This window comes from Hypanus sabinus, chromosome 10 (genome assembly GCF_030144855.1).
Source record: "Hypanus sabinus isolate sHypSab1 chromosome 10, sHypSab1.hap1, whole genome shotgun sequence".
Taxonomy (NCBI): Eukaryota; Metazoa; Chordata; class Chondrichthyes; order Myliobatiformes; family Dasyatidae; genus Hypanus; species Hypanus sabinus.
The window spans coordinates 81377229-81389983 of record NC_082715.1 but is presented as its reverse complement, the minus strand read 5'-3'; the positions used below and the strand labels follow the sequence as shown (position 1 = coordinate 81389983).

Genomic DNA, 12755 nt, shown 5'->3' with positions numbered 1-12755 from the left:
AAAGAAGCCATAGAGACCACTATACTTTCTGAACTGAACCCATTCTCTCAGGGTGTGCCTGGTAACAAGATTAGCAATTGGTTTAGGCGTAAGAAAAGGGAGTGCGGATCCAAGAAGTGCAAAAATAGAGAAATTCTTAACAGAGTACAGCTCCACTGCCACCCATATTGGGCAGTCAGATTGGTTGTGGAAATGAGACCAAAAGATGAGATAGTGTATGTTAGCTGCCCAGTAATGTAAGTGGAAATTGGGCAGAGCCATGTCCCCAACACTTTTAGATGTTTGAGGATGGACCTTATTCAGTCGGGGCACTCGCCCTTACTTCTTATAACGTTAAGTTTAACAAGGACAGTCCCTTAGGGCAACAGATTGCAATTAATGCAGAGTCAGAGTTAGAAGTTAACCTGGGTGTGAATTGAAAATAGCCTTTGGATTCAGTTGTGCTCTTCTGTTTTAGGCTGTCCTTATTTATGATAATTAGACTTTGTTGTCATAGAGCCGTAGAGCATTATAGCACAGAATCAGGCTCTTCAGCCCATCTACTCGGTGCCAAACTATTATTCTGCCCAATCCCATTGAGATGTCTTTAAAGAACATCTTTGGTTACTTTAATTATTAGTATCATGTATCCCTCTGAGATTAGTTAGATTCAAAAAGACAAACAAGAGTCCTGACAAAAGGATGTTCACTGAGATGGGCAACACCCACCCTGCTTACAATTAGTTCTTTCTCAACTTTGTTACCTGATTAGTACTGAGTTACAAAATAAAATACAGGAGCAGCAATAGCAATAATTGAGCAATGTCACCAAAAGTCCAGCTAGATGAGAATACAAATTGTTAATAAACTAAGAAAATGATGAAGTTAAAGACAGTGAGAGAGGAAGTAAAACAGAGAAAAATGGAAAAGAGGATACATATTTAGCTTTTCAGATCCCTAGAATGTCCCCAAAATACTTTAAAGGTTATCAAGTTCTCATTAGAGACTTATTAGCAAACCTGGATTAGGTGCTTGGGTTTCTGGATAGAGAATACAAGAAAACTGGAAGTACCATATAACATTGAGCAAAGCTATCATAGAAGGCATTAAGAAGTAAGATGCAGTGAAACCCCATCTAAATCTAAACAGTAACAAAGTTCACAGAAGAACTCTGGACACCTCAACTGTTTGTATTCCAAACCAATCACATTTAGCTTCAGTACCACATCAAAAAGAATACCAGGCAGTAAAATATACCCACCAGCCAGTGTAGGGGTTGTAATATAATTTCTTCTCATCTTTAGTGGTGATTTCTTTCCATAACAAGTGAAGGGACATCTCTGCATTGAAACAATTGAATATTTGCAATTCACATTGTTATACTGGCTTTTAAGTTAGAGTTGAATGGCAAAAATGAGTATGAAAATACAAAGAAGGTGTTAGAACTCATGCACTTCCACCAATGTATTTGGAAAATCACAGATTCAACCTTCCTATATTAAGCCTGTAATGCCACACAATACATTTCCTCAGGCATGTGGAATGCTGTATCTTCTGCTCACTCATTTGTTAGTGCTGAATGTACTCTTGAATGTAATACAAAAAAAGGTAAGGTAGTCAGTCAATGGAAGTTGACAAATTTTCCAGCATTTTAGTTCCTATTTGTGTGACAACAGACATTAAGGGCTTCAGTTTAGGCTGAATTGGAGTTCCAACCACATGCTGCAGCTTCATGAGCATACTACCATCCTTAGGTGGTGTCAAAACCCAATTTTGTATCTTCTCCCTCTGCCATCGGGCAAAAGATACAAAAGCCTGAAAGCACATACCAGCAGGCTCAAGGACAGCTTCTATTCCTCTGTTAAAAGACTGATTAGTACTGAGATTCCCTAGTATGACAAGAAGGACTCTTAACCTCATGATTTACCTCAGTTATGACATTGCACCTTACTGTCTACACTTTCTCTGTAACTGTGATACTATATTGTGCATTCTGTAATTGTTTTACCTTGTAAAGTTGTAATGAATTGTAAAATGTATGAACGGTATGCAAGACAAGTTTTTCGCCTCAGTATATGGGACATTAATAAACCAATTTATTTTTGAAGAAGCAATTTTGTTCTTTATAGTACCTGAAAGATTTGCCTTCAGTAATAAAACTATCTTTCTAAGAGCTTCCAGTTCAAACTTACGGTCAGAGGGAGGATCAACATTATAATGTTCTTTCTGAAGCATCCAATTGACAGCCTGACACTGGTACGGTCTGAGCGTTGGAACAAGCAGAGAGTGCTGGACCTTCTCATTGCAGAGGACTTCCTGTTGATGCGCATGGCGTACAAAGTCATATAGTTCTTCTATATTCTCTCTTTCTAACTCTTTATTGGCTTCTTCAATGATGGTTGATACATCTAGATTAAAGGTACAGAAGAAAAATTATTTTTAGTTAAGCATTGTTTAAAAAAATGCCTAGCACCCATAAAAATGAACACAGGTTTCATGTTTTAAGAACCTACCGTGAATTTCAGGGATTTAGGGAATATCAGTTCATATTATTTCTTCAATGGCTCTCTAAAGAAGACTTTGTAAGCATACATTTGGAATTAAGCTAACTGATATTGATATTGAACAGCAATCTAAGTTAAACATTCATGCAATGATGCAAAATTGACCTTAAGACTGCACTCTAGAAGACTGGAAGGTATAAGAGCAACAAAGATGTGGAATTCTCCACATTTAAGGAAATGATGCTGAAAAAGCACCACATAGACCTTCTGTTGGAATGTCTGGATAATCATTGTTAAAACAACCTTTCTCAGTGGTAGCACATTCATATAAATTTGTGGGTTCAAATCCTGTTTGAGAGCTATACTAGCTTATCTCTAGGCTAACATTTCTAGTGCAGTTGGCATGTGGCATTTTGAAAGAAATATTACATAAAGAACTAACTGGCTTTGCATCTCAGATACACATAAAATATTATTTGGCACTACTGAAAGAACAGCAGGAACATTAGTCTGTAAATACCAGTATTTGCCCATCAACCAACAGCAATAAAACATAGTAAACCAAAATAAAGTAAATGGTGGAAATGCAAAATAAAACCGAAAATGCTGGAATTACTCAGCACTTCAGACTGCATCATTATTGTTTCATATCACTATTATTCCATTATAACCGAAAAAGTTAGAGATAAAATATGTTCCTAATTGCAGAATGATGGGGAAAGAACTAAAGGCAAGTTCAGTGATAAGGTGAAAAGAAAGTGAGTTTAATAACTAGGGAAATTTTGTAACAATAATGTGTTGTTAATGGTATAAATAAAGAAACATGGGCAGGTGTAGAAGAAAACATGAATAGTGGAATCAATATCTGGAACTATCGAACTAAATGTTACGTCTGGAGAGCAGTAATGTGTCAAGCGCATGGATAGAGAAGCACCTTGGGAGCGAGACAAAAAATTATGCTCACAGGAACCCAATAATACACTTACAGATTAAACAAATGTGTTCCCCCAAAGTAGTCACCCAATGTGCATTTTGTCTGTTTGAGGAATACAGAACGATAGAGGATAGTTCCAAGGTTCAACTAACTTGGAAGTCAGCAATGCTTGTTGCTTATCTGTAAAACTGTAAGCCCACAAGACTGTTAGGTGACTCAGGGACAAAAAGTGTCCAGAATCTTTAAGCTTGGCATCAGCCAAGGATTCAAACCTTTTTGGTGTGTGTCTAGATCAGGAAAATTATATAGAAACTTGCATTCTGAAGGATGGCCTATTTTGTAATTAAATAGAAAGATTGTATTTAACATGGGATCACTGATAAACCTACTCCTTTTAACCTACTTCTCATTCCCCTGCTCTTTTGCTTCCATCTGCTTCTCACCCCAACCCTCACCACCATGCTCTCCCTCCTTCTCTCTACCTTCAGTGGTTCTCAGCAGTTTAATGCTGGCAAGTGAGAGGTGACTAGGCCCCTCTCAACCCAGCCAATTATTAAAGACAACCACTGCGAGTGGTAATACATTCTTTGAGACATGAGTTCAGTAACAAGAAGCAAGCTTCCCTAGCTGTTACTCCAGCCCTGATGGAAAATTTATTGCATGTGTATTTTCATTCATTTTGTGTTTGTGGGAGCCAGCAGGAAGTATTTTCTTTTCCCCAAATGGGATTGAACTTTGACCAGGTTGGGTAAACCAATGAGATAAATAAAGTGTAACCAGAAGAGATTCTGCAAATGCCAGAATTCTTGAGAAACACCCAAAAATGCTAGAGGAACTCTGCAAGTCTTGGCCCAAAACATTGAATGATTATTGCCCTCCATAAATGCTGCCGAACCTACTGAGTTCCTCCGGTATCTTTTGTGTGTTGCTAGAGAAGTAAAGTGAATATTTTCAATGTCATATAGCACAGTCTACTTCCTACTTGAATAATAGAAATCCGTTACGATGAGAGATCATAAGTTTTGTGAATGGTTTTATGTTAATCCAAGCTTTCTTTTTTCATCGTTCTAAGCATATCATGTTAATGGCTCCATAATGAAATCAGCAATGAAGAAAAGATGCAACAGAAATTAGTATTGGAAAAAAGTAAATGATGAAAGTTATGTACAAACTAATCTGAGATTAACAGCTCTGATAAAGGTCATTGACTTTAAATGTTAACTCTTGTTCCTCTCTCTGGGGATGCTGCCTGACCTACTGTGTATTCACAGCATCTATACATTGCTTTATAATGGTTCTCAAGCTGCCCTGTTTCCATTTTCCTTTTACAATGAACATTATACCTGGAGCAGCTATGTCATAAAAGTATTCCATGAGTTTCTGAATCAATGTATTTGCCTTTTTCATTCTCCAACTTCCTTCACTCAGGTGTTCTGGCTTTCCCAAACCAAACTCGAGTAGATATATAGCAACCTACAGAGTAAAACAGTTGGAAATTAAAGTTAAATCGATAACTAGACTGTTTGGCAATAGAAAATAAAAACAAAAGCACATTTTTAACTCAATTTTCACCAAATTTTCAAAGAACTATACCATGGGATGGTGACAGGATCTTGAAGAAGATGCAGTGCAAATTTACTAGAATGCTAAAGAGATCAAGGCCTTCCATTTCAAAGAGCAACTAAAAAATTAGGTTTGATTGTCTTAGAGAAGGATGAATAGGTAAAGATTTGATGGGAGATATTCAAAATCATGAGACTTAAAGCATTCTGCATGGCCTTTTTTACGTTGTTTCTCTATTGCTCTGACCTTTTTTCTTGAGTGGATAAAAACTGTGACTTAGCAAAAAAAGCTATCAGTTCCAAGTTACTTCCAAATCATTTGCCATTCCCTTATGTCACTTGATCAATGGACAGAAATATATTGCAACCATTAAAGTAGTTCCAAGAAATGAATAGGTTCAAGGAGTAGGTCTTTGAGCAAATGGAGGAGTGACATAACTCCAGCAGGTGATAATATTATTAACACCTTGATGACAAGCTTGTGCAATGAAAGCACAGCACTATAAACATAGAAGGAGCAGCTCACTCAGGCTACTGAGGAAGAATTGTAGAGGTAGAATAATTACTTCAGCTTCATAAACCAAGGGACATGAAGCAGGATTTTCTCTTGGAATTGAGTGAAGGAGAGAGGGAAAGTAATTTCCACATAAATTATTTGCATATACAGATGCCAATGAACCAACAAGCAGAACAAGAAAAAGTGAGAAACAGAAATAATTACAAAGCAAAAAGACAGCAAGAAGAAACATAAAACAAAAAGAAACCAAGAGTGGGTGGAAGAATGAGTAAAAGAGAGAAGGAAATTAATCTTTTGAAAATCTAAGCACATTGTTAAATGCCTTGCTGATGGTCAGTATATTGAGTAGAATCCCATGAAGTTGCAGGGAATCATAACAAAACTAAAGAATGTTCATTAAAATTGAAACTGAGTAGATGAAGCTGTTGTGGTAGGAAGGTGGCATTGATCTGTGATTTTGCTTTCTAGTATATTACTGAAACATTTATACCTTTATTTGCATATGATTTGGCAAAGTGCAGATTAGTTTCCCTGTATGACAAGGCAGAAATTCTGAAGTTATCATTATATAATTGGGGAGAAAACAAAACAGCCAGTCAGGAAGAAAAACTAATAGTCAAGTCAAAGTTGACATTTTATTATAAATATGAATACCTTCAATGTTTGATTCAAAGTTTGACAATCTTCAATATTCTTTTGGAATAATCCAAGAACTTTCTTTTTTTGAAGCCATAATATATCCTCCAATACTGTATAACTGAGTGAACTTCTTACAGAGCCAATCACTTCTTCATGGCAATCACTCTCAGAGTCATCACATTCCTTCCTGACTGAAACTTTCAAATGATGGTCATTAGTGGCCTTTGACAAGCAGAGGGTGACAGACAAAATGTTATCTGGAAATACTTGGCCTTCTGGAAGTTGGAGGGTGAACTGATTTAACTCTGCTCGCCACTCTTTACCTGGATGGTATGGTAAGATGGTGAGACTGGGAGGGGCAGAGGTACTTGACAGCAAAGCCCCCCCTTCATCCTCAACCTCAGTCACAGTGGAGATGTTTGATGATTCATTCAATTTCAAACTGCTCAACAGGAGAGACCCTGCCTCTCCCTGTTCTGGGAAATTTGTGTCTCCCTGTTTTGGGAAATTTGTGTCTACAGCCTCAGGATTGTTGCTGCTATCCGTTACAGAAAGTGGTTGGAGCTGCGTCAGGTCATCACACATGTTCCAACTAAGCCTCTTCTTTGCTTCCTCGTCGACCCGCATGGGGGCTGTTCGTTTCCTTCGGTTGCTCATTGTAGAGCACGTATGGAGCAGGTCTGCAACTGCAACAAGAATGTGAACAACATTCTCAGTAAAAAGGATGCATCCCATTGTTACTTTCAAAACAGGAACAAAGCAACAGACCATTTAATACCCATAATCTCCCTCTGCTATTCAATTAGATCATGACTAATTTGTATCTTAATTTCAATTTGCTTGCATAATCCTAATATACTTCAGACCCAGAAACAGTTATTACCCCACAACCATCAGGCTCCGGAACCAGAGCGGGTAACTTCTCTTAACTTCACTCAAACCAACACTGAACTTCATTTCCACAATCTATGGACTCACTTTCAAGGACTCTTCACCTCACATTCTTGATAGATACTGCTTATTTATTTATTGATATTATATTTTTCTTTTTGTATTTGCACAGTTTGCTGTCTTTTGGTTGTTAGTGTATCTTGTTATGTGCAGTCTTTCATTGATCCTATTGTGTTTCTTTATATTTACTGTGACTGTCTGCAAGAAAATCTATCTCAGGGTTGTATATGGTGACATACATGTATTTTGACTATAAACTTACTTCAAGCTTTTTGAACTTTGAATATCTTTTCTTCAGAAAAATCTAACTTCACCACAACAACCATTTAACATCCATAAAAAAAAAATCATAGGTCATCTCACAGTTTGGAAAATACTTTGAAATACTGAGCAAATAACAGAATTTAAAGTATATACAGAAGCCAGATAGTGCATCTGGTATGTACTGCTGTACATCTTCCACGCTAGCCATCTTGTACACATCTTTATTTAACATGCACATCACTCTAGATATAAACCCATCAGAATAGCTTCCATTCTTATTCAATGTTGTTCTCCAGCTTTTCCTGTGAAGCATCTATACCCTCCGTATAGATGAGAGCTACATGTGATGTTTCAGATTCAAATTCAGATTCAGTTTATTGTCATTTAGAAACCACAAATGCAATGCAGTTAAAAAATTAGACAATGTTCCTCCAGAATGATATCACAAAAGCATATGACAAAACAGACTACACCAGAAAATCCACATAACGTTTGGCAATCCCCAATCCAGAGTCTGGAGAGGCTGCTGCGTATTAATATCACGCTACCATCTTAGCGTGTTCCCGGAAAGGAGCTCCAAAGCCACCAGAGAAAACAAGACCAAAAACTAAAGCTACAAGACCTGCACAAAACCACGTAGTTACAACATATAGTTACAACAGTGCAAACAATAGCATAATTGATAAAAAAAACAGACCGTGGGCACAGTAAGAATACTCCAAAGATGTTAAAGGACAATAAGTTCAAAAGAAATCACCACACAGTTTCCGCAAGTCCCCAGGGTCCCGACAGACTCGCCATCCCACGCAGGCGGCAGAAGGGAATACCCCCGCTATGAACTTCCACGGCGCCGCCCGACTCAGCTTCGCAGACGCAGCACACAATGAAAGCTCGTTGAACCCAGCCTCGCAGACACAGCACACACCGAAAGCGACCTGACCGCAGCGGACTCCGAGTCTGTCGAACCTCTGAGCTGACGACCATCCCCTCCGGCACAGCTTCTCCGAGCACCATCCTCTGCCGAGTGTATTAAGGTGGTCCCGCCAACAGCCATCGGCAACGCGACCCTGAGGACTGGGGGCCTATTCTTCCCAGCAGAGTCCCGGACCTCACAGCAGCAGCAGCAACGAAGAAGGTCTTCCTGGAGATTTCCCGATGTTCCTCTGTGCTCCCATGTCCATTTTCATTCAATTACGATTGCGCATGGCACCCCACTTCACAAATAATCAGCTTCGGAGTGGCCACTGCAAGCTGCGTCGTGCCGCCATCTTGGAAATGCGTTCAGTGAAGTAAAATCACAATCTTACCTCTTTACAATTGAAAATGGAAACAAATTCTGCATTCCTAAATGGCCTGTTATTATATATGCTTTCTAAGATGTGCCAGAATTCAACCCAAACTACAAACGTGGTCAAATTAGACTGTGCTATGGTCATAGTAAAATATTATCTCCTTTTATAGTTATTTAATTTTAATGTCTAACATTCTATTACCTTTTTTTATTATTTTAGATCGGCCTACAAGATCTTAGACAAAAACACAGAATGGCAGAAAATCCTAGAAGATCGGGAAACATCTGTGGAGAGAGAAAGTCTCAACGTTTGATTTCACTGACTTTTCATTTGACACATCTGGTCAGACTGAACTTTGAATACAAGTAACAGAAAATGATCCTTTTGGAGCAAAGTAGACAACTTTAAATCATGCCACCACTACATTTTTTTGTTTCATGAACTACGTTATCACTACACTTTTGTTTGTAACATTTTGCTTGTTTTTATTTACTGTGTATTGCCATTAACAAACTTGGATTCATAGCACTCTATTGTGCTATCCAGTTCATTTATCATTCTATATAGTGAGGGGCTGAAGAGGACTTGAATGCTGAGGGATTTGCTGTCCTGATGATTCCCTTGTATGCAAGTCATGTAATTAGGAGAGCTGAAACTGTTACCTTTCACTGCCTAGAGAATTGTATCTGGATAAAACTTGGGTGGGGGTGGGGGTATGTTTCATTTGCACAGGACATTGCTGCCATTTTCCATGTGGGTGATCGGTTAGTTTGTGTGCGAGGAGGGAGTTGGGAGTTTGAGGGTTGCGAGTTTTTGTTTCCTTTTTCTTTTTGTGCAGGGGAGCTGATGTCTTTCCTTTCAATGACTTCCATGGTTTTTCATTGTTTTGTGGCTATCTGGAGAAGACGAATCTCAGAGTTGTATCCTGCATACATAGAAACATAGAAAACCTACAGCACAATACAGGCCCTTCAACCCACAAAGCTGTGCTGAACATGTCTTTACCTTAGAAATTACCTAGAGTTACCCATAGCCCTCTATTTTTCTAAGCTCCATACTCCTATCCAGGAGTCTCTTAAAAGACCCTATCGTACCCACTTCCACCAATGTCGTTGGCAGCCCATTCCATGCACTCACCACACTCTGCGAAAAGAACTTACCCCTGACATTTCCTCTGTACCTCCTTCCAAGCACCTTAAAACTGTGCCCTCTGACTATCCACATGATCAATGCCTCTCATCATCTTACGCACCTCTATCAGGTCACCTCTCATCCTCTGTTGCTCGAAGGAGAAAAGGCTGAGTTTGCTCAACCTATTCTTATAAGTCATGCTCCCCAATCTAGGCAACATCCTTGTAAATCTCCTCTGCACCCTTTCTATGGTTTCCACATCCTTCCTGTAGTGAGGTAACCAGAACTGAGCACGGTACTCCAAGTGGGGTCTGACCAGAGTCCTATATAGCTGCAACATTACCTCTCCGCTTCTAAACTCAATCCCACAATTGATGAAAGCCAATGCACCATATGCCTTCTTAACCACAGAGTCAACCTGCGCAGCTGCTTTGAGCGTCCTATGGACTCAGACCCCGAGATCCCTCTGATCCTCCACACTGCCAAGAGTCTTTGTCATTAATGCTATACTCTGCCATCATACCTGACCTACCAAAATGAACCACTTCATACATATCTGGGTTGAACTTCATCTGCCACTTCTCAGCCCAGTTTTGCATCCTATCAATGTCCCAATGTAACCTCTGACAGCCCTCCACACTATCCACAACACCCCCAACCTTTGTGTCATCAGCAAACTTACTAACCCATCCCTCCACTTCTTCATCCAGGTCATTTATAAAAATCATTAAGAGTAGGGGTCCCAGAACACATCCCTGAGGCAAACCACTGGTCACTGGCCTCCATGCAGAATATGACCCATCTACAACCACTCTTTGCCTTCTGTGAGCAAGCCAGTTCTGGATCCACAAAGCAATGTCCCCTTGGATCCCATGCCTCTTTACTTTCTTATCTTCAATCTTTTTTTTATTGATTTAAAAGAATAAGGATAAATATGTCAGAGGAGAAGTTATCTCAAATATTTCAATAATAGTACAAAGAAAGAAATATACACTGCCAAAAATCATATATAGTATAGTATTAGGCTATTATAAAGAAAAAAAACCACAACTCCTCTTAACAATTCACAGAAAAAAAGACTCAAAAATTTCTGTTATTGAGAAAGAAAAAAAACCCCCACTAAACTAACCTAAAACAAAAAAAATACACCTTGCATGGGGTTCCTTGTCAAATGCCTTGCTGAAATCCATATACATTACATCTACTACTCTTCCTTCATGAATGTGCTTAATCACATCCTCAAAAAATTCAATCAGGCTCGTAAGGCATGCTGGCTATTCCTAATTATATTATGCCTCCCCAAATCTTTATAAATCCTGCCTCTCAGGATCTTCTCCATTAATTTACCAACCACTGAAGTAAGGCTCACTGGTCTATAATTTCCTGAACTATCTCTACTCCCTTTCTTGAATAAGGGAACAACATCTGCAACCCTCCAACCCTACGGAAGCTCTCCTGTCCCCATTGATGATGCAAAGATTATTGCCAGAGGCTCAGCAATCTCCTCCCTGGCCTCCCACAGAAGCCACAGGTACATCTCATCCAGTCCCGGTTACTTATACAACTTTATGCTTTCCAAAGCTCCAGCACATCCTCTTTCTTAATATCTATATGCTCAAGCTTTTCAGTCCACTGTAAGTCATCTCTATAATCACCAATATCCTTTTCCATAGTGAATACTGAAGCAAAGTATTCATTAAGTATCTCTGCTATCTTCTCCTCATACTTTGATAATAAAATGAACCTTTGAATCTTTGACATTGGAGGAGAACACCTCTAAAGAACTATGCACAAAATCTGTTTCCTTATTTAAGGAGAAAGTTATTATATTCAACAAAGATATACTTGACTAATATTTGAATTAGGCAAGTTACCTTATGATGAAAAGTTAGACAGGCTATTAGAGTTTAGAAGAGTGGGAAAGGACCTCATTACAATATATAAGATCTCTGGTGGTTCCCACGAGAGTAAATGTACAGAGAATCTTAACTGGTGATTATTGTAATGGGGTGAAGAGCACAGGGAGCTGGCATTTCAAATCAGTGGGCTGTCCATTTAAGAGGTAATTTTTTTTCTTGAAAACTGCTTTGAGTCTTTGGAACCATGTCATAAAGGCTTGTGAAAGCAGAGTTTTTGAGCAGTTTTAAAGCAGAGATAAATAGACAATAGGTGCAGGAGTAGGCCATTCAGCCCTTCAAGCCAGCACTGCCATTCACCGTGACCATGACTGATCATCCACAATCAGTACCCTGTTCCTGCTTTCTCCCCATATCCCTTTACTCCGCTATCTTTAAGAGCTCTATCTAACTCTTTCTTGAAACCATCCAGAGAATTGGCCTCCACTGCCTTCCGAGGCAGAGCATTCCACAGATCCACAACTCTCTGGGTGAAAAAGTTTCTTCCTCAACTCTGTTCTAAATGGCCTACCCCTTATTCTTAAACTGTGGCCTCTGGTTCTGGACTCCCCCAAAATCGGGAAAATGTTTCCTGCCTCTAGTGTGTCTAATCCCTTAATAATCTTATATGTTTCAATCAGATCCCCTCTCATCCTTCTAAATTCCAGTGTATACAAGCTCAGTCGTTACAATCTTTCAACATATGACAGTCCCACCATTCCGGGAATTAACTTTGTGAACCTACGCTGCACTCCCTCAATAGCAAGAATGTCCTTCCTCAAATTTGGAGACCAAAACTGAACACAATACTCCAGGTGTGTTCTCACCAGGGCCCTGTACAACTGCAGAAGGACCTCTTTGCTCCTATACTCAACTCCCCTTGTTATGAAGGCCAACATGCCATTAGCTTTCTTCACTGCCTGCTGTACCTGCATGCTTACTTTCAGTGACTGATGAACAAGGACACCTAGATCTCGTTGTACTTCCCCTTTTCCTAACCTGACACCATTCAGATAGTAATCTGCCTTCCTGTTCTTATATAGGTAGATAGGAATGTGTTGAGGTGACACTCAAAGCAACCACGACC

At 39.2% G+C, this 12755-nt stretch overlaps 1 protein-coding gene across 10 annotated transcripts in view; it reads right to left on the bottom strand.

The window, feature by feature from the left end:
• The window catches only part of shprh (SNF2 histone linker PHD RING helicase), an 86977-nt gene that overhangs the window by 72171 nt on the left and 2051 nt on the right, over positions 1-12755 (bottom strand). For 8 of the 10 annotated variants that reach the window (XR_009514401.1, XM_059982234.1, XM_059982235.1 and 5 more), the window contains exons 3-6: positions 6151-6821; positions 4761-4890; positions 2172-2387; positions 1241-1319 (exon numbers count right to left, since the gene is read on the bottom strand). Coding sequence is in view for 8 of the 10 variants with exons in the window: in XM_059982234.1 (XP_059838217.1) it covers positions 1241-1319; positions 2172-2387; positions 4761-4890; positions 6151-6792 (1067 nt within the window). In the remaining 2 variants the exon portion in view is untranslated. Of the gene's footprint in view, positions 1-1240; positions 1320-2171; positions 2388-4760; positions 4891-6150; positions 6822-12755 lie in introns of those variants that run through there. The other 2 variants (XR_009514404.1, XM_059982237.1) reach the window with 2 other exon arrangements.